Source organism: Tiliqua scincoides, chromosome 5 (genome assembly GCF_035046505.1).
Source record: "Tiliqua scincoides isolate rTilSci1 chromosome 5, rTilSci1.hap2, whole genome shotgun sequence".
In the NCBI taxonomy this organism is placed as follows: domain Eukaryota; kingdom Metazoa; phylum Chordata; class Lepidosauria; order Squamata; family Scincidae; genus Tiliqua; species Tiliqua scincoides.
Window position 1 is genome coordinate 24,196,757 of NC_089825.1, and position 20,739 is coordinate 24,217,495.

At 42.1% G+C, this 20,739-nt stretch overlaps 1 protein-coding gene across 2 annotated transcripts in view; it reads left to right on the forward strand.

Moving 5' to 3' along the window:
• The window catches only part of RUNDC3B (RUN domain containing 3B), a 52,906-nt gene that overhangs the window by 26,283 nt on the left and 5,884 nt on the right, over nucleotides 1–20,739 (forward strand). The window contains exons 8-9 of one of the 2 annotated variants that reach the window (XM_066628521.1): nucleotides 4,238–4,395; nucleotides 15,143–15,289. In XM_066628521.1, the coding sequence (XP_066484618.1) occupies nucleotides 4,238–4,395; nucleotides 15,143–15,289 (305 nt within the window). The remainder of the gene's footprint in view (nucleotides 1–4,237; nucleotides 4,396–15,142; nucleotides 15,290–20,739) is intronic. The other variant, XM_066628520.1, reaches the window with a different exon arrangement.

Here is a 20,739-nt window from a genome sequence, read left to right on the forward strand (position 1 = left end):
TGTTGTGTGCGAAGAGTCCATGACTTGCTGCAGTACAGAAGTGTACTCAGACACAAGCTCTGTAGACCTGGATCTTGGTCTGTTCCGTCAGCTTCTTGTTGGACCATACTCTCTTTGTGAGTCTGGAAAACGTGGTAGCTGCTTTGCCGATGCGTCTGTTTAGCTCGGTATTGAGAGAAAGAGTGTTGGAGATCATTGAGCCAAGGTACACAAAGTCATGGACAACCTCCAATTTGTGTGCACAGATTGCAATGTAGGGAGGTGAGTCCACATCCTGAACCATGACCTGTGTTTTCTTCAGGATGATTGTCAGTCCAGAGTCTTAGCATGCCTTGCTAAAACAGTTCATCAGCTGCTGGAGATCTTTGGCAGAGTGGGTGGTGACAGCTGCATCGTCGGCAAAGAGGAAGTCACGCAGACATTTCAGCTGGACTTTGGACTTTGCTGTCAGTCTGGAGAGGTTGAAGAGCTTTCAGTCTGATCTGGTCTGGAGATAGATGCCTTCTGTTGCAGTTCCAAAGGCATGCTTCAGCAGGACAGCGAAGAAAATCCTAAACAAGGTCGGTGCAAGAACACAGCCCTGCTTCACTCTGCTTCAGATGTCAAAGGGGTCTGATGTTGAGCCATCAAAGACTACAGTGTCCTTCATGTCCTCGTGGAAAGACCTGATGATGCTGCGGAGCCTGGATGGACATCCGATCTTGGGGAGAATCTTGAAGAGGCCATGCCTGCTGACTAGGTCGAAAGCCTTCGTGAGATCTATGAAGGCTATAAAGAGTGGTTGTCATTGTTCTCTGCATTTCTCCTGCAGCTGTCTAAGGGAGAATACCATATCGGTGGTGGACCTGTTGGCTCGGAATCTGCACTGCAATTCTGGATAGACGCTCTCTGCAAGTACCTGGAGCCACTTCAGTGCAACTTGGGCAAACAGCTTTCCTACAACACTAAGGAGAGAGATGCCGCAGTAGTTATTGCAGTCACCCGTGTCGCCTTTGTTCTTGTACAGCGTGATGATGTTTGCATCCCTCATGTCCTGTGGTACTCCACCTTCTCAGAGGCAGAGGATTTCATGCAGCTCAGTGGCGATGATCTCTTTGCCGCACTTTAGGACTTCAGCAGGGATGCTGTCTTTCCCAGGTGCCTTACCAGAGGCGAGGGAGTCCAGGGCCACGTGAAGTTCTTCTAGGGTTGGTTCACTGTCAAGCTCCTCCAACACAGGCAGGCACTCAATGTTGTTCAGTGCTTCCTCAGTTACTGCATTTTCTCGGGAATACAGCTCAGAGTAGTGCTGCACCCAGCGTTCCATCTGCTGCGCCCGGTCCTGGATGACCTCGCCTGTAGCAGACTTCAGAGGGGCAGTTTTCTTCTGTGTTGGACCTAGGGCCAGCTTGATACCGTCATACATCCCCTTGATGTTGCCCGTGTCAGCTGCTATCTGGGAACAGAGCTGGAGCCAGTAGTCGTTAGCACATTTCCTGGCAGTCTGCTGGACTTTGCTGCGAGCAGCTTGGAGGACCTGCAGGTTGCGCTCACTAGGACAGGCTTTGTATGCTGCTAGAGCTTTCCTCTTTTCCTCAATGACTGGTGTCAACTCCTCAGAGTGGGCTTCAAACCAGTCTGCTGTCTTGTTGGTCTTCTTGCCAAATATGGACAAGGCGGTGTTGTAAATGGCATTCTTCAAATGTTCCCATCTGTTGGATGCATCTGCATCGGCCAGGCCTGGAAGAGATTCCTGAAGCACTTGTGCAAATTCCTCCACTTTTTCCTGATCCTGGGTCTTGCTGGTGTCAATGCAAGGTCTTTTTGTGCGATGCAGTCGTTTAGTTTGTAGTTTCATTCTGCTGTACACCAGCAGCAATGTGGTGTGCCCTATACTGTGAATCTTTTATTGAGCACTGTGCCTGGAAACATTTACCTCATTTGGACACTTTGTTCTAAAGAAATTTCCCAACTGACTTGTACCAGCTAGCTAGTTTTTGCTATGTGTGACTGCATAAAGACCCCTCCCCCCAAAAAATACAGTTACTAATACCAGTACAGTTACTACTACAGTTCTTAAAGTAGTCTTCAGTACAGATGCATGAGCCACCTGATCATCCTCTGCAGGTCTGGCTGCAACCGGTTCTCTTTTCAAAGGCTACAGTTTTAATTTAGTGCGGTCCCCCAAGGAACTGAGGGTGTTAATTTCACCTTTGAGGCACCTGGTGTGCACAGGGTTCCTTCCTCACTCTTGAGATCAGGGGCAGAATGTGCCAAGGTCAGCTCTGTGCATGTACAGTGCTCCACTACATTTGTCTGCGATACAAGTGTCTGTATTTTAAGAACTGTAGTTACAGGGAAACAACCTGTCTTTCTTCCATCTGTCAACTGTGCATAATCCTGATTGGTGGGTGTTCTTTGTTGCCAGTTGGAAAACCTCTCTTGGGGGTGGCAGAGCTCAGAGCACATGCTTTGTATACGGATGGTGCCAGACTCAATCCCCAGCATTTTCAGGTAGGGCAGATAAAAATTTGTGCCTGAAACCTTAATGAGCTGCTGGCTGGCTGGCAGGCAGGCAGGCAGTGCTGAACTGGATGGACTAATGGTCTAACTGTATAAGGCAGCCTCTGAGATGTGTGCAATTCCAAGAGCAGTTTTGAGCTATTGTAAGAAGTTCTTCATTTTGTTTATTTCAAAGTCATAAAGGTGCAAAGTGAATAGATTGTTAGATATTATTCAGATAAGAATTATAAATATTTATGCATGAATATAAATGCATTAACATTCACCATAAGGTCTATTTTTGGGCATGAACATCTGTCACTCTGTTGCCAAGCTGGACTTGCAGTACAGCGGAGAGATGGGCCCATGTCTTCAATCTGTATGATTGTAAAAACCTTGAGGATCTCTAATTCTTCATTGTATGAATGGGTCCACAGTACAAAGGTGAAGCAAAGATCTCTAAAAGGTCACAGGAGAGTGATTGTGGCATGACTACTTAAAGCTATCTGTTCAACTCTGTGTTCCATAGGACAGCAGTAAATTATACCAGTATCTGTAACATCCAATGATTACAGCAGTAATATGTGTTTGTTTAGCTTGGCTTTTAATTAGACTGTTTTTTGTGTAATGCCCTTCCACATCCCTAAGGGCAGACTAGTAGTCAGTGTGAAACAATTATTTGGGTTCCCAAAGAATGACAGCATATATAAACCATGCACATACTTATTTTGTTTTCTTAGTTCTTCTAATGATATAGTTATGTGTTGCTTCATGATGGGGATATGTTCTCTGAAATGCAACATTAGGCATATTTGTCAGTGTGTGAACATCCTAGAGTGGCATCCAGGTAGTGCCCCAGAATGCCTTGTGGTACCACAACCAGTGTCTGTTGCAACCCACCAAAATCAGGTCGCAGCCTCAACTGGGAACCACTGTCATATACGCGTTCATTCGTTGACTGACGTTATGTGGCACATACCTGTTTTTCAATATTAAAGGTATTTATTTCTAGTGACTTTGAACAAAATGAAATTGAACTTCAGATTCAAAAAGTATATGTTCAGTTTCTAATTTTACTTATGGAGACTTCTGATTGCTGACTTTTTTCCCCTCCATGGAGTGGACAGTCCAGTCTTATTGAGAGGTTATGGTCATGGATCTTGTGATCTGCCACTGTAAATCTTAATATGGCATTGTAAAAGGCATGCTGCTCTTAAGCTTGTGGCGGCACTAGTGCATTTGGAGACCCTGAGTGCATACTAGCAACTCCTGAACACCTTGCTGGAAGAGGTAAGGTGGTGGCAGGGGCTGTTCATGGCTAGTTCAAGGGAGAATTGAGGCAGGCAAGGGATATTTTGAGGGTGGGAGGGTGTGCTTGCACCCTTTGAATCCTATCCCTGTTCTTCTGACCTGATACGCTCATGCCAGCAAAATGGCTGATGTAGGTCCAAAGTGACTCATTGACAGCCAGGTAGCCTATGGAGGGGTAAGTAAAAATATTTACTTTTCCCCCATAGCATGCAGTGCTCATGCAAGCAGCATGGCTGTATCGCATAGGGTGGTGGTTGATAGGACTGGGGCATCAGTTCATTATTCTGATGTGTATAGTTGTGCATACTAGGTGATACACGGAGGACCAAGTACAACCTGGCTCACCAAAATACTCTTAAAACAAGAGGAACATTACATAATTACATTAAGCAACAAAGGATAATTTGCAAGCTCTGTAGAATGATGAGCGTGTTTATGCTTCTAGGGTTATCTGGAAGAATTAGTCCGCCTTAGAGAGACCCAGCTGGCAGAATCCATCTCTCAAAAGAAGCTGCTACATCAGAAGATGGAAACTATGGATCTGGCCCAAAAAATGGAAAAGGAACAACTCGAGTACATCATTATGGAGCTGCAGGATCAGCTGTAAGTTGTACACAATGCAGGCATTTTGTTTAGGAACTAATATATAGTTTTATAATATATAAATATATAATGTGTATATATAGTGCCGTAATAGTTCTTTTGGTATTCTGTAAACACATGTAGTTTAAATTTTGGAGGGGTACGAAAACCGAAATTCAATTTATCTGAAAATCTTGCACTAAACACAAAATGGCTCTGAATTTTTTCCACTTTAGGGCTGCAATACTATACAGCCACACCCTCCCCCCATCCGCTTATCTGGTATCCGCAATTTCACTTATTCATGGGTCTCCGCAGGCCCTGATGGGATCCCTCCATACCCATTATCTTTGCTTTTCTGTACTTCCTTTTCTCAAGACAGGAATGTGACATGCTGGCAAGCAGCCTGTATATTAGAGGGATACAAACAGAATGTTAACAGGAAACAGCAACTGTCCTGCTTCCTGTTAACATTCTATTAGTTTCCTCCCTCTAGTATGCAGTCTCTCTGTAGCATGCAGTACAGAAAAACAAAGTGATGGGCGGGGGCAGGACATGTTGTACAATGCTTTATTTAGGACTCCCCCCGTATCTGCTGTTTCTGTATCTGCGGGTGGACCTGGAATGGAACCTCCCACAGATATGCGGGGATGCCTGTACACTTAAGTATGAGTAAATATCATTGAATTCCGTGGGGTTTACTTTTGAATAGTCATGCATAATTACACTGTAGGTCTTTAAATTGACCCGTGTATATATACAACTAACAACATGCATTAATTTAAAAGCAAATATGCTAGATTAGAATCTCTAGTCCCAGTGTAGGAAAGAAATTTTATTGCACAGAATGATTTATTGGGAAAAGATATTTTTTTTGCATAAATATACCACAAATACACCTCCTTTCTGTAAGGTGGATTCCCAGTAGGAAAAAAAAATAGCTTACTGGCACTTCGGCAGGTAATGGGCTTTCTGTCATTTTAATAACATGTCGAAATTGAGACCCTTTCATAATAAGTAACATTAACTTGAAGTTGTACTATTCTCCTTTGTCTGTAAGAGTTGAAATGGATTGCTTTTAGTAACATGTTTTGTTCAAAATTGGGATTTTGCTGTACAAAAATCCTAAATTCTGCACCAAAACTATGCTTCCATACTAAATATAGGGCAAGAGCTGAAATTGGATTTTGGTAAGACAGAGGAGCTGTTAGGAATTGGACTGTCAGCTTGTTCTGGACAGGGTAACACTATCCTTGAAGATCAGATTCACAGTTTGGGGGTGTTGCTGGACTCATCTTTGAACTTGAATGACCGGGTGACCATTATGGCCTATGAGTGCCTTTTAACCAAATTGCACTACTGCGCAATGTCCTTTCTTGGGTCGGGCAGACCCAGGTGCATTACCTGTGCTATGATAACATTCAGGTTGGGCTATTATACACTCTACTTGGGGCTGCCTGTGAATACTGGAAACTTGAATTGGTATGGAATGAAGCTGCAAGACTATTGACTGATGCCAGCGGTTGTGAACATGTCACACCCATTAATGCATCTGCATTGGTTTTTTTGTAGATTTCTGAGCACAGTTGAAAGTACTGGTGATGACTTACAAGAGACTCATAATAATGGTCCTTTCTGTTGTGGCAACAGACCTAGGGAACTTGTTTCCTCTTGAGATTGGAACAGATCTCTCTGCTGATGTTTTGAAGGGAGAGTTAAGGCTTTTTTGTTTTGTCTAGCCTCTAGTTAATTGATCTTTTCTTCATTGCATTGTATCCTGTTGTTTTGTATCAGTTGTGCTGCTCACTTAGTGGTGGTTTTTGAATTGATTGCTATTAATAGCAATTGATATTGCTACCTTGGGCCCTGGGCTTCGTTGCATTGTGTATGTGTGGTTTTGTGTGTGTGGTGGTGGTTCACTTTTTACTTATTGTGTTTGCATCATTTTGTAAGCCTCATTGATCTGTCCATGAAGGAAAGGCAGGCTAGAAATGTTTTTCAATGAATTAAATAATAAACAGATAATAATGTAAAATTTATCCTCATCTTGCTACAGATAATTTCAGCATGTGTTCATTAGAAACAATGTTGTGTGTTCATTGCTCCAGCTGGTACGAGGCCTGGGATGCATTGCTGGCTGCCACTCTAATTGACAAGCAACAAAAACATGTTGCAACAAGGCCCAGAGTGGGTTGAAGACAGGCAAGCAGAGGCTAAGGTGGCAACAAGAGTGGCAGCTGTTGGTGAGTCCTGGGCTTCGTGTCAGCTGTGATACATAGGTTGTGATATTTTAAAAATTGGGCTGGGGTGCTTAAACTTTTGGGAAGCACTGCCTTAACTTGTCCTTTAGATGCTTCATTCTGTTGTAAGCAGGTTGTATGGAAAAGGCATTTACCTCTACCTGCCAGATGATTGTATGCTCTCACTAGAGTATATGCAAACAGGTGTGTGCAAATTCACCTGCATTTATAGATTCCAGTTCTAAGATTTGAGCAAGGTTATAAGCTATTCTAGTAGTCTGTAAAAGACATTGTCCATTTCTTGAGATTTTTCCCCGGCAGCATACACGTCTATGAAGACTTCATGAATATTTGGCTGTTTCATTTTTGAATATTAGATTTTTTCACCTTTATGAATATTAGATGTTAAAAAACTGACAGAATAATAGAACTACTTGATATTTACAGTTTTTAAGATGTGGATCTAAGTTAACTGATCTTTATTGTCAAATATGATATGCTGTCAGTTACTTTGGACAATTATAGTTGCAGTTATATTTACATAGGTTGTGTAACAACTTGCATGAAATGGTTCATACAGCAACTCAACAGTGCAGTGGTCAAATCAACTAGGTTAGAAATCAGTAATGTGTGAAAAGGTTGTAATTAGTTTGCATACTACTGTTATGCTGCCAGATCACCACTGGAAAACTTTGCCTTTAATCTACAATAGTTTTAAGATTAAAAACTGTCTGCTCTATAATGGTCCTCACTTTCAGTTGCCTCACTAACTTCTTCCGGTGCTGTGAGGAATAACTTCAACAGTCAAACAGGACTTTGGACTTCTGGTTGGCCAGTGCTGTTCTATGGAAGGGGAGCAGTCCAAAAAGAGGCAGAGCCTCAAACAGGTGCTCAAAACAAAGATGTTTGAGTGTTGCACACTGTGCTTTTCTCAGGCTCATAAAAAGAAGCTTCTTAATCCTTATAAAATAATCCATTGATGTGAGATCTATACACATCAGAGGCTTTTTCTCCTCATTTTCTCCCCAGTTCTGTTCTATATTGTACCTTAGCTAGAATGGGATTTATATTTATACATTGATATGCATGTTGGATCAAGGAGATTGACCTTCCTTGCCACTAAGTAATTTTCTCTGTGTGTGTGTGTGTGTGTGTGTGAAAGAGAGAGAGAGAGAGAGATATGATTTCAAGATATGTCTTTGCTTTGGCACTTGTATGTATTTAAGTCTGTATTGCATAACATGGAGAGAGGCAAATCCCTCTTGTACCTTGAAGCCAATGGCAAGAGGGTATTCTGGATCAGTTTTCACTGTATTAAAAATGATTTGTGGATCCTTCTGCTTCAGCCTCACTGCTAGCACCAGAGTGCCTTACAGCACTTTTTACGACACCTGGAGTTGAAAGTAAGGCTAGAGCACGGGCAGTAAGCCTGATAGGACTGAGTTTCATCAGTGAATCTTACTCTGGTGTATGTAATGTACAGTGCAATTCTAGACAGGTCTAGTCAGAAGTAAGCCCTATTGAGTTTAATAGAGTTTATTCTCAGTTAAGTGTGTGTAGGATTGTAGCCTTTAAAAATAAAGATTATGACAAGTGGGGATAAATTTTGTTCTTGAATTTTTCCATAGGTATTATGAGCTTAACAGAACATTGTCTTCCCTCTTCTCTCCACCATGCTCATCAAATATAAATGATTGATGTAGCTCCCAGTGGATGATGTGATATTAGCTCTTTTATTAGCATTTTTTGTTGTTGCATTAGTCAGTCTCATGACTCATTGTTAACTTATGTGAATCACCTTATCTGCATATTTTAGCATTTGAGACGAAAAATGCTACCATGTTTTACTTTCCTTCCTATAAGAAGTTGGCATGCTTTAAAAATCTGAAAGAGAGAAGCTATTCTGCAAAATAAATAAAAGCAAAATAAATTATTTTTATAAATATTTAAAGTTGGCTAATATGTGTAGTAATATTTATAATCTTGGAGCATATCGGGTGCAGATGCAGTTTTCTCTGAAGTTGCAAGTTGTCACTGAAAATTTCTAAGGCATTAACACATAGTGAACAGATATCTTGAATGCTCTAGTGCAGGGGTGCTCACACTTTTTTGGCTTGAGAGCTACCCTGAAACCCAGCAAGGCCCAGAGATCTACCAGAGTTTTTTTACAATGTTCGCGCCATCATAACATATAACATTTATGTGTACAATGTATATTGGTGTACCTTGCATAACCGCATGAGCCAATATTGCACAACACAACATAATTAACTATAAACATTTTTTGTAATTACTTGAGTTTACTTTGATGACTTGCACTGAAGTGAATCAGCCAAGGATGCATAGTCCGGACAGTAGCTGCTGACAGCCAGCCTCAAGCACACTTCCAAATGTTCATCAGTCATGGTGGAACAGTACTTGGACTTAATGATCTTCATGTAGGAAAAGGCTGACTCACATAAATAAGTGGAGCCCTTCCTGCCTCAGGTGCTCTTATATCCCTGAAGGCCCTATTGCCTTCAAGTGGCTGCAGCTGTGCAGCACACTCTGCTGGATGCCCAGGCCTTAGCCTTAAAGGGGCCACTGCTGACACCACATCTGCCTCCTCACCAGATCTTCCTCGATTCCAATACAAGTGGGGGGGGGGGAGCAGATCTCTATACAGACCAGTGCAAAAACAGGGGAAAGGTGTGGGGGAGGGAAGATCCCTATATAGACATCATAGCAAGACCAGTGCAAAACCCCTTGCACACAGAACCAACAGATGGAAGTTGGGGGGGGGGGCAGATCTCCATACGTACCAGTGCAAAAACAGGGGAAAGGTAAGTCAGCCCCAGTAGAGCCAACGGGGCTCACACCCAGGGATGCGTGGACGGGAGAGAAGTCTGCCAGCGGCTCCTCTCCAGGTCTACTCACCAGTCAGCCCCAGTAGTCAACGGGGCTCACTCCCAGGGATGCGTGGATAGGAGAGAAGCCTGCCAGCGGCTCCTCTCCAGGTCTACTGACCAGTCAATCCCAGTAGAGTCAACGGGGCTCACTCCCAGGGATGCGTGGACAGGAGAGAAGCCTGCCAGCGGCTCCTCTCCAGGTCTACTCACCAGTCAGCCCCAGTAGAGTCAACGGGGCTCACTCCCAGGGATGCATGGACGGGAGAGAAGCCTGCCAGCGGCTCCTCTCCAGGTCTACTCACCAGTCAGCCCCAGTAGAGTCAACGGGGCTCACTCCCAGGGATGCGTGGACGGGAGAGAAGCCTGCGATCGACTCATTGTGTCTTGCGATTGACTGGTCGATCGCGATCGACGTATTGAGCACCCCTGCTCTAGTGGAATGGGTTAGTGGAAGATATGTGGTGTTCATATTAGAAAAGTTCAGTCAGTTAATAGCATTCTGTCAGGTATTTCAGTGTGAGGCATCTATAATTCAGGTTTCCCTTAAACATCTAATAATGAAAGCTTGAACTCTGTTGTAGGATTGCTGTGAAGAGCTGCTAGTATCTGATGCTAATGGCCATTGTCAACTCCCTCACATACTCTTGACTGTGCTTAAACTGCCTGAAAAATAGAGTAGAACATTCAGTAATTGAAACAGATGCTTAGCAACGCTTGTACATGCTGTTGGTGATCAGAAAATGTATAATCTGTATTTCTGCCATTTCATGAAGATTGGAAATGTAATTATGTATGAGGTGTAAAAAATTGATCATAATACATTGAAACCATTATCTGTATAAATCTTGACCATGCCACATTCTTAGAAATCTAGTACTTGTAAATGTATTCTTCTTTCCTTCAAATTCACCCTCTGCCCCCCACTTTGTTCTCTTCAGATAGTCACTAAATGCCATGACATTTGAATCCATTCAGGCATCTATTTTTTTCTGCTAGAGGTCTTTAAATGAAATGTGGATATGAGTCAGTGTGAAAAAGAGGTTTAAACTTATGATGGAATTTAAAATGTTATTACATGACTCATTATTTATTTTTATCAAAGTTGAAGGTTGGTAATGAAATACCAAATCCATAATCTTTCAGTGTGCTCTGTACACAAAAGAATAATGTAAATAACATCAGCATTTCAAATGCTTAAAATTTCTTAGTAAAATTTTACTAACCAGAACCACTAAGCCCATGGGTGTCAAACATAAGGCCTTTGGGCCAAATAATAGCCTGTGGAAGCTCTTTATCTGGCCCACATAGTTATTGGGCTCTCCCAGTGTTGCCCTTTAGTAGCACCATTTCTTCTGAGGCTCTGGGAGGGAGAGATGGATAGAAGCCACAGAAGACAATGGTATGGGGGAAGGCACAAAGGGGGGTGAGAGAAGGAGGCACTTAGGAGGTGCTGGGAGAGCTCTTATCATGCAGGCAACCCTTTCAGCAGCACAACTTCAGCTGAGGCATCACTCTGCAGAGCATCTTTCATCTGCTGAGCTATGAAGTGACACCCCTGCAGAAGCAGCACTACTGAAAGGGCGGCCCATGTTATCATTGGGCTTTCACAGTGTAATGATTGTGCTCTCCCATATCTTGAAAATATGAGCAAGATTTGCCTATTTTGTCACTTGCAGCTAATGAGTTCCTATGCAAGAACCAAGTGCTTATTTCTGGCCATCATCTGGCCAAAATGTTGTCATTAATGTCCATTACTTCTGGCCCCCAACAGGTGCCATAAATGCTATTCAGCCCACTGCATGAAATGAATTTGACATCCTTGCCCTAACCTCTTCTTTCATTCAAACTGCACTGGAATTGACAATCTGTGCACTTGAGTCCTAGGAGTATTGTTGCTGTTGGTTATACAGTGTCAGCAGTTTGCTAGACACTAACAAATCAGTTTCTCTGACCGATATTTGGTGTGGGAAGTCCCTAATACAGGTCCAGCCTATTTTTACACGGATTTGACTCAACACGAATGGCCACTGCAAATGAGAAGGAATGTGCTGATCCCTGGAGAAGGGCAAAAATGCATCCCTTTAAAATCAGTTTTAAAAACTGAACAGTCCTTTAACAATAGCCTCCTTAATGAGAGAAAAAGAGAGAGAGGGCAACTGTCTGACAATCCATCAGTCCTTCTTTCCCCAGTGGACCCCTCCCTTCCCCCTGAGCACATGAAAGGAAGGTGATCCCTTTGCATTGGTGAAGGGAGGGGCTGAGTGTAAGTTCTCAGCTCTTTGTAAGCTCTTGGAAGAGGACTGATTGATGGATTGTCTTCTTAATGACTCTTACCTTACATCACAAAGGTCAGCAAGGCTGTTTTTAAATCACCAGAGCAAAAAACTTTGTTTTTTAAATTGATTAGCTATAGTGCGTTTTTTGCCATCCAAAAATGCTTGGAATGGAACCCACCAAATTACTCTCAACCTGTATATATATTTGGAAGCAAGTCTCTTTGATTTTAGTAGAATATATTTTCAATCTCAGTGTTTATGTTCGTGATTCAAACTAGTGAATAATGTGAAGAATTCAGTTGAAGTATTGAGCTTTCTGCTTGTCCTTTTAAACAAAGTTGTAGTAAAATCTTTTAAAATACAACAAACACTGAAATAGTTTTAAAGTGAGAATTTACAAAATAACTATATAGATGAATTAAATACAATTTTCTACAGTATTTAATGTGGTAACAGTATTATTTGCTTTTGAAATAGTGTTGAGTGCTTTGTAAAAGTTGAAAAATAAAGCCTGTCCTTTCAGTGTTTGGGTATAATCTATTCCCAGTAGAGATAATCAGTCTTTCTCTCTCTTTTTCCCCCTCTAAATCTTCAGGGAATAGTTTTTGATTAAACAATGCCAGGAAACATCATGCTACTAAATTCCCTAATAATATGAGGTGGGGGTGTGGGAAGAGGACAATAGAAGAACACATGCATGTCCTGAACCACAGAAATGTATGCTTAGGTAGTGGTTATGCCTCTGCATTTAACACACATTTTATTTATTTAATGAATTTCTACTCTGCCTTTCCCGGTAAGGGCACTTACAGCAGCTTACAAGATTTGAAAACATAACATTGATAAAATTGTAAACATTAAAAACAAAACAATGACATAAGAGCCATTGGCTTGCATAAAATTAAACAATTAAAAATTTATACTTTCTGCTGACATAGTTAGTTATGCATGTTTAAGAAGTCTGATTTTTACTCTACCTTCTAACCAAACAGAAGTTCAAGGTGCTCATAAATATTAAAATCCAAAACAAAGAAGGTCCAGTCCTCCTCAGTAACCACATATCTAATATCTGAAGACGGCAGTATCAGCCTCAATAGATACTACACTCCAGCATATACCTGTTAGTTTATTGATTGCAGTGGCCACAGTTTACAGAGGAACTTGGTCTGGTCTTAATACTACATGAAAATTGTATTACCAGGCTCATTATTATTGTGAAGCAGGAACTTTCTCATCACAGATTGGGGAGGGGCTTCCGTTTTCCTGCTTCTGATTTCCCAAATGCTTGTAACTTTTTTAAAAAAGCAAACTTGGGAGTAGGGGCAGTGTGTGTCACTTTTTATGTTTAATGTGAAAATATATAAGGTAGCATATTGTATCTTCAACCACGTCACTAATGTTTTTGTTTGTAGATACAGCTGTCTCTAAACCGTTCTTTGCATGTGATGATTTTGCAAGTCTTGTAGCATGATATGTAGATACAAATTCATCAGTTAATATTTTATATGTGTACCTGAGTGAATTAGGCATTTTTCTGAGCTCTTTTTTATATTCTATTCTTTGGAGAAGTAGTTTAAAGTTCCCAGAATGACAATTGTGGGAAGCACCTTGAGCAGCATAAAACTAGGTTGCATATCAGTAACTAGAATTCTGCTATTGTCATCTCCTCCATAAATCCACATTCAGTATCTGATTACCTCAATACGCTGGTTGTTTTGTTTTTTGTTTTGGGAGTTCTGACTCTATACTAACACATAGTTAGAAGGCAGATAACACACCACGCACATCGTTGCATGGGCTCATATCCATGACATTTGAAATTTCAACAGATTTGGGTCGTCAAGGTGGTGCTGACAACTCACTCCATAGAGAGGGGATATGTGAAGGAGATTATCCAATAGGAGAATTCATAGTGCTGGTAAGTAATCAAACTGCGGCTGTACAGTTAAGTTTTTAACATTCCCAAGCTTTTTTTCCCATGTGAAAGACTTTTCCATTGTGAAGCATACAGTACTTCCTACTGATAATAGTGGAAGCTTTTCTATTACTTCCTCTTACTGAGAGACATTGTGACCTAAAACTGACTTTATCACTTAAGTCATACTTCTTTTGTGTTTTTTTTCTTGTAGAGCTTTTTTTAACTAACATTGTATGTTAGATATAACTAGTACATTGGAAGTGTGTGTATATCTATATAGTGTGTATATATAATATACGCACAAATGCACACCCTCTAGCGTTCCTGAGGGAGGGTTGACGGGGTCAGTGCCCCCCAGATGGCACACCTAGGGGAGCAGTGCTGCAATCTGCTGGCCCTGCAGTACACACTTCAGTGCTCAGAGCAGCAGCCAGCTTCTTTGGCTCTGGAAAAAAAAAAAGTGAAAAAGCAGGTAGCCGCTCGAAATGGTGGGCATTTGCTCTGAGTGTACCAGAAGTAATTGCAGTGATGTTGCTGCATCCTCTCAATTACTTCTGGGTCAGAGGGGAGGCATTTGCGTCCCTGGCCCTGGGTTGCAGGAGAGCCAGGAACGCAACTGCATGCACCCACAAATTATCCGCACATTATGTCAGTATTTTTCTTTCAATTTGTGGGAGTAAAATTGCGCAGAATAAAATTGCACAGAATTAACCTGTTTGGAAGAAAATGGCACAATGTAGTTTTTTTTTAAGCAAAGCACCAGGAGATCAAACTGATTAAGTTTGCTATAAGTACCTAACAGAATATTCTGTTTTAAGCTTTTGTTTCAATGTAGAAAACAATGGATATAAAACATAACTTTAAATCCTATGCTTAGTTTGTGTTTTCTGGGATGAAAGAAACATGAAAAATAATGGGTGCTTCTGATGCAATGCAGATATTAAAGCTGTGTTTTTCACTTCTGTTCTGCTATTAGGAAACACTTGTGTCCTTGAAATAAATCTGAAGGATTGAGATCTCCCACAAACTGGCTATATAGGCAGATCAAATTGCTAAAAAGCATAGTGCCTTGATGTCCTCTTCTGTAAACCAGAAATACTCTTCCAGTTGTAGAGTTGAAATTTAGACTCTCGCCTAGAACTTTTACTGCTAGTTAGTTAAGAGATAAACATGATAAATGTTAGCTGTTAAGAAGCAATATTTAATTCTTGCATTTATTTCTACATTATGTGCAGTCTCTGATATTGCATGATTTCAAAAAATTAGCAGTGCAGTTCAATGCAGTTTTTAGTCTTATTTTTCAGTATAAAATTCTTCACTGAGTGCTCTCAGGGTGGGGGGAAAGCTTTATGAAAAGCATGTTAAAAGGTGACTCTTCCTAGTACAAGCCTATTTTCTTCCTGTGATTTAAGACCTAATGGCGTGAAATTCACTGTGTGTTCACAGAACTGTGCTAAAGAATAATGATTTAAGATCAAGACAAGAATTAACTACCCATCTCACCAATCAGTGGCCTTCCCCAGGAGCTCTGGATGTTAATGCTGTTGCCTTGGATACGCTACTTTATCGAAAGCAAAATAAGCAATGGGATGAGTAAGTGAAATACTTGTGTAGTGCTCCTAAGATCACAGGAATATCATTTCCCCTTGCATCTTGTCAACCAGAATATTATATGTTTAAGGGGCTTTGGAGAAAACCGATAACCAAATATTAGCAGGGTAGAAGTATTTGTGTTAAATCATTACTATTCTTTTCTTAAAACACATTTACTTACTTATTAGTATTCATATAGTACTTTGTGTGTTTGAAGCACTTAACATACATTATCTCAGTAAAGCTTTCAAAAATCCTGGAAGGTACTTCCTGTATGATCCACTTGATAATGTAAAAGGTCAACTTCATTCAGTATAGTGAGGTTAGGCTTGGATGACAATGAAAAATGAGGTTAAATTGAATGAAATCCAGATATAAATAAAAGCATGTTGACATGAATCGGATCTAAAGACCAAATTGTATGTTAATTAGGTGTGTAGTTTGACCTTGAATGTTCACTTTTTGAAAATGATAAATACCCCATGATGGGTATCATGATCATACCATGCGTATAGTGAAGTCCTAGCTCAAACTGCTTGCATCCTAAAGGAAGCTACTATTAGCAACAGTGGTAGCTTCCCATTCAAGACAAATAGTAGCTTGAGGAATTTTTCTGAGGCTGCAGTGCAAGGAAATAGGTACTGTGGTCCTAGTTTTGATCAGGAATCTTCATGACTACTATTTATAGTTTAAAACTTTGAGTACATAGAGCCAAACTGCATATTTAATGTTACTGTGTAGTTTGACTCTTGAGTGTAGGATACCTGAGGGCACTTTTCCGTTCATAGTACCTTAGGAAATAGCTATGTACTAAAAACATGCAATGCGCTAAAATCTCATAAGCATACATGTGCATTGGTGTGTGTGCGTGTTTTCTTTTCCTCTCTGTTGCTTGATATTACTGTTGCGAACTGTGGTTAAGGGCATGCTAACATTGTTCAAATGTGCTCCAAAATTAACAATTGCCACACCTTTAAGGTTGGCTGTGGTCAGGCATAATACTGAATCTGATGTGCATGTTTAGGGAGAATTTCCATGTGAGAGAAGGGGAGCCAACTATGGTGCGTGTGTGTGTGTGTGTGTTTGCGCATGCTGAGAAATTCCACATGAGATAGGATGAGTTAGAATACTGGATCCTGTTGTTTACTCCTTAAACCAGAAGTTCCCAAACTGGAGTATCATGTTGCCCCAGCCAGGAAACTTCTGTTACTTCCCCCTTAAGGAGTGGGGCCACAGCAATGGCAGTGACACAATCACAATTGCACTGCTGCTGGAGACAGAAGGGTTTTTTAAATTTTCATGTGGGTTGCTATGACTCTCTGGAGGGTCTGGGGTACCTACAACTCCCTCTGCAGGCCTCCCCATGCCTCCAAACTGCTGTAAACAGAAAAAAAGGCCACTTCTGGTTTTTTCATTGCCCTGAGTCTGCCACCTTTCTCTGCCCTACTGAAGGTGGAGCTGCATTTATCTACTTTGGGAAGTGGATCCTTCCTTGCCTTGCTCTGCTGAGGACTTCTTTTGCAAAAACCAGAAGTGTGGGCCTGTTTTGTTTAAAGGACCACACAAGGGAAGGAATAAGGTAATGATCCACTCACCTTCCTCTTTTCTTGTGCGGTTCTTTTAAATAAAACAGGAAGTACTGCACTTATTTTTGTAAAAGAACCAGACTTGTGAGGCATGAGTAAAATCAGCCACATTTCCTTTGTGTTTTTTTTTGAGGGGGGGGGGGAAGAGTGCACCATGGCAGAGGTGGAAGCAGGATGTCAGGGTGGTGTTGAGCAGTAGACCTGGTTGTGCTGTCCCTGTTTTATTACTTGAAATTTATTGACCTGCTGCTTTGAGAAGTATTTTTGCAATTAGATGTAGCATTTTGTAGGGGGAAAATTTCTCTTTGGAATGAGACTTTAAGCAGGAATTTTGAGTTGCACATTTTGGCAATGAAGCAGGTGCTCTTAAACTCAAAAGAAGGCTTATTTCATGTGTGTTGCAATACTATAAGGAGGTGGTTCTTGAACTTTTCCAGCCCGCAGCTCCCCTGATCCTTGTGGCCATTGGCCACGGCTCCCCATTACATCACCTCACCTCAGTTACCCCCAAAATGGGGATGAAGGTGTTATTATTATACACTAGAAACAAAAAAACAGCTGTCAGCACTCTGAAGCTGCAATCCTATCCTCACTTTCCTGGGAGTAAGTCCCATTGAACACAATAGGACTTACTTCTGAGTAGACCTGGTTAGGATTGTGCCCCAAGTTTGTTAGCAGCAGACCTGGAGAGTTTTGGAAAGGGACAGTTTTTCTTTATTTAAATTTGTAAGGGGAGGGAAAGACTTTGTTTTGTGTGTATCTGCTAATTGCAAACTGAGACCCAGGGACTGTTTGGCTGCAATCCTAACCTCACTTTCCTGGGAGTAAGTCCCATTGAACACAATAGGACTTACTTCTGAGTAGACCTAGGATTGTGCCTTTTGTCTTACAATAGCAGCCAACAGAGTACCCCCCCCCCCCCCAAAAGGAGGCAGGAGGAAAAAGGGGGATGGCTGAAAAGGAATGGGTATTTTTATTTTTTTAATCAATTTTTAGAGACAAAGCCATCAAGAGTAGCTTTTTTTTTTTTGAAGGGAGAGGAAAAAGAAAGGTGAAGATCCTTGGTTAAGCTGACACAGACCCCAAGCCTATGTAGGTCTACTCAAAGTAAGTCCTATTTTAGTCAGTGGGGCTTACTCCCAGGAAAGTGTGGATAAGATTGCAGCTACACAGAGCAAGATTACAACTCACGACTAAAGTAGATGGGGACATGTTCACACACATACACCCCAACATGCAGATGCCACCCCTATTCCCCCCCCCCAGGCAAGACAGAGGAATGCAGGCTTGGCATTTAGACACCCCCCCCCACTAAGAGCAGGCTGGGCTCCCTCCTTCACAAGCAGGGGAAAGCGCTGCACACCTCCCAGCTTCTCCCAGTCAGCCTTCTCTCTCTGCAACTCCCAGTTAGCCCTCTCTGTTTGGTGGGGAGGCTCCCCCCTCCCCCACCATGTTTCACACACCCTTCCCGCCTCACACTGCCTCCCCCACCTTGTTCACAGCCAAAGAAAAGCAGCCAGTGCAGCTGAGCTGAGCAGCGATGGCCACTTCTCTCCCCCAGATGCCCCTGGGAGCTAGCCACGCCTCCCGAGGGGAGGACAGTATTCAATGCACAGATTGAATACCTCAGCCATAAGGTAATTTCAAGAAAAGTATTTTTTCCATAGGAAAAGCATTGCTTTTATCCTTCAAGTACAAATCCCTGTTGATACTGGCTATTTAAGCATGCGAATGATCATTATGGTGTGCTGTCGGGCTGTGAATTATAATTTCAAGCAATGAACAAGAACCACTGGTGGCTTTAGAAACAAATATTTGTCCTTTAAAACAAGATGAAGAGAGTTTGCTTCTTGGAACCTACTTATCTCCGATGCTCTAGGTGTTCGTGGAACAATGCAGTCTTGATAGCTTGAAATTCCAGTGATGGCTGCTTGCCAGAAGTGGGGAGATCAACTTTTTGTGGGTGGTCATAGCTGCTTCTACTGTATTGTTGTACTATATTTAAAAAAAATTTAGGGCGCAATCCAAACCTGCCCTGGAGCAGACAGGCCAGTGGGCCTGCGCTGCATCCAAGGAAGGATTGGGGTGCAAACGGCTCAGCCTGGGACAAGGTGAATCACTTCCCCTTACCCTGGGTAAAGCCGAAGCAGCCCCAGTGGGACTACTCGGATCTGCACCACCTCAAGCGGTAGCACAAATTCAAGCAGTCCGGGGCTGCCTGGGAAAGGAGTTAGGATCCAGCAGAAGTGCCGGATCCTGGCCCTGCCGCCCACCCTCCCCCTGCACCAAAATGCCTCCTTCCCGCCCTCCCCAGACCGCTGCGTCGGCCAACACAACCTACCTGGCTCCCGGGGCCTGCATTGGCTTGGGAAGGGTGGCACACATGTCCATGTGCTGGCCTATACCCACTTAGGTAATCACGAAAGTGCTTTGCGGCACTTTTGCGACAGCCTTGGGCCAGTGCAAGAGACATGCGCTGGCCCAAAGCCCAGTTTGGACTGGGCCCTTTATTTTGTAAGCCAGCCTGAAAGGTATCTAAAGTTGAATAGAAATACTACAAATTTTAAAAATCTACAAATCTGGAAAAATCCTTTGTCAGACTATTCTCATTAAAGTTATAAATTTTAAGGTAGATACCTGTAGCCTCATGGTGTTCTCATACCATTGGTTTCTAAACTTACCTGGATCACAGTGCCTCCTGAGCTGGGTGCCATCATCTTGGATCTCATGAAATCTTGTGAGATCCAAGATGGCAGTGCTCAAATCTTGTGAGATTTTGCAAGATTGAAAATCATGACACCTGGGAGAACATATGGGGGGCCACTGGGGGAGGGGGCAGAAGGGGCTGCCAGGGACATCCTGTGGCACCCCTATGCGTGTGCCATGGCACACACTTTAGAAACCCTGCCTTGTACAATCTTAACTGTATTATGCATCATTTCTTGGTTTCTGTTTTGACAAAGAAGGGTGAAGGTTCTTTTCACCTACTGCAACAAAGAGCAGACCAGTGGGAGACAGATATAAGATTTATTACCCTGCATAGGCAGACAGTGTCCCTTACACAGATAACAATAAGAGCATTATCCAAGGGTTGGGTCTAGATCCTACAATGTACTTTAATCTGTGGCTTAAAGACTCAAGAAATGTTCAAATTATGTTTTGAATAACAGCATTCTTACGTCCCTCCAAGTAGAAGTGCCTCCTACAGATGTAGGTCTCTTGCTTGATCTTGGCATGCTGCCCAGAATGTCTCCTGATAAGATTCACAGATGTAGACTAATGAAACATGTCTCAGTACTTCTTCCAAAGATTAACCCAATAATGGAGGGACAAACTGACCATCCAGGAGATGGTGCTGTATACAAACCACATACTCCTTGGCATAATGTGGATCTTATGCCATAATGTGGCATAATGTGGATCATAATGCCAATACAGTTCTACAAGTCATGAATTTTTTTAGTCAGATCCCTCCCCATTTTGTGTTTCCTGTGTGCTAGAGGCGCTAGCTTATTTTTTGTCTCTTATATTTGTGGGCTCTCCTCACTGGAGGTATTCAAGCAGAGGGTGAATGGCGATATGTCAGAGATGTTATAGTCATCTACACTGAGCAAGGAGTTGGACTAGACTACCTCCAAGATTTCTTCCAATTCTGATTTTTAAAACAGTAACCCCGTAAAGACTGTCTCACACCTTTTTGGCTTAGAGGTGTAGGGACACTGTAACATACAAATTCAGTCTTGGTATTAAATGGTTCATAAGGCAACATTTTGTAACGGGCACTTTTGCTGCTGGTGGCAGGGCTGTGGGAATTCCCTTTTCAAACATGACTCTTAATGCATATGCTTCTGGTGGAAAGACATG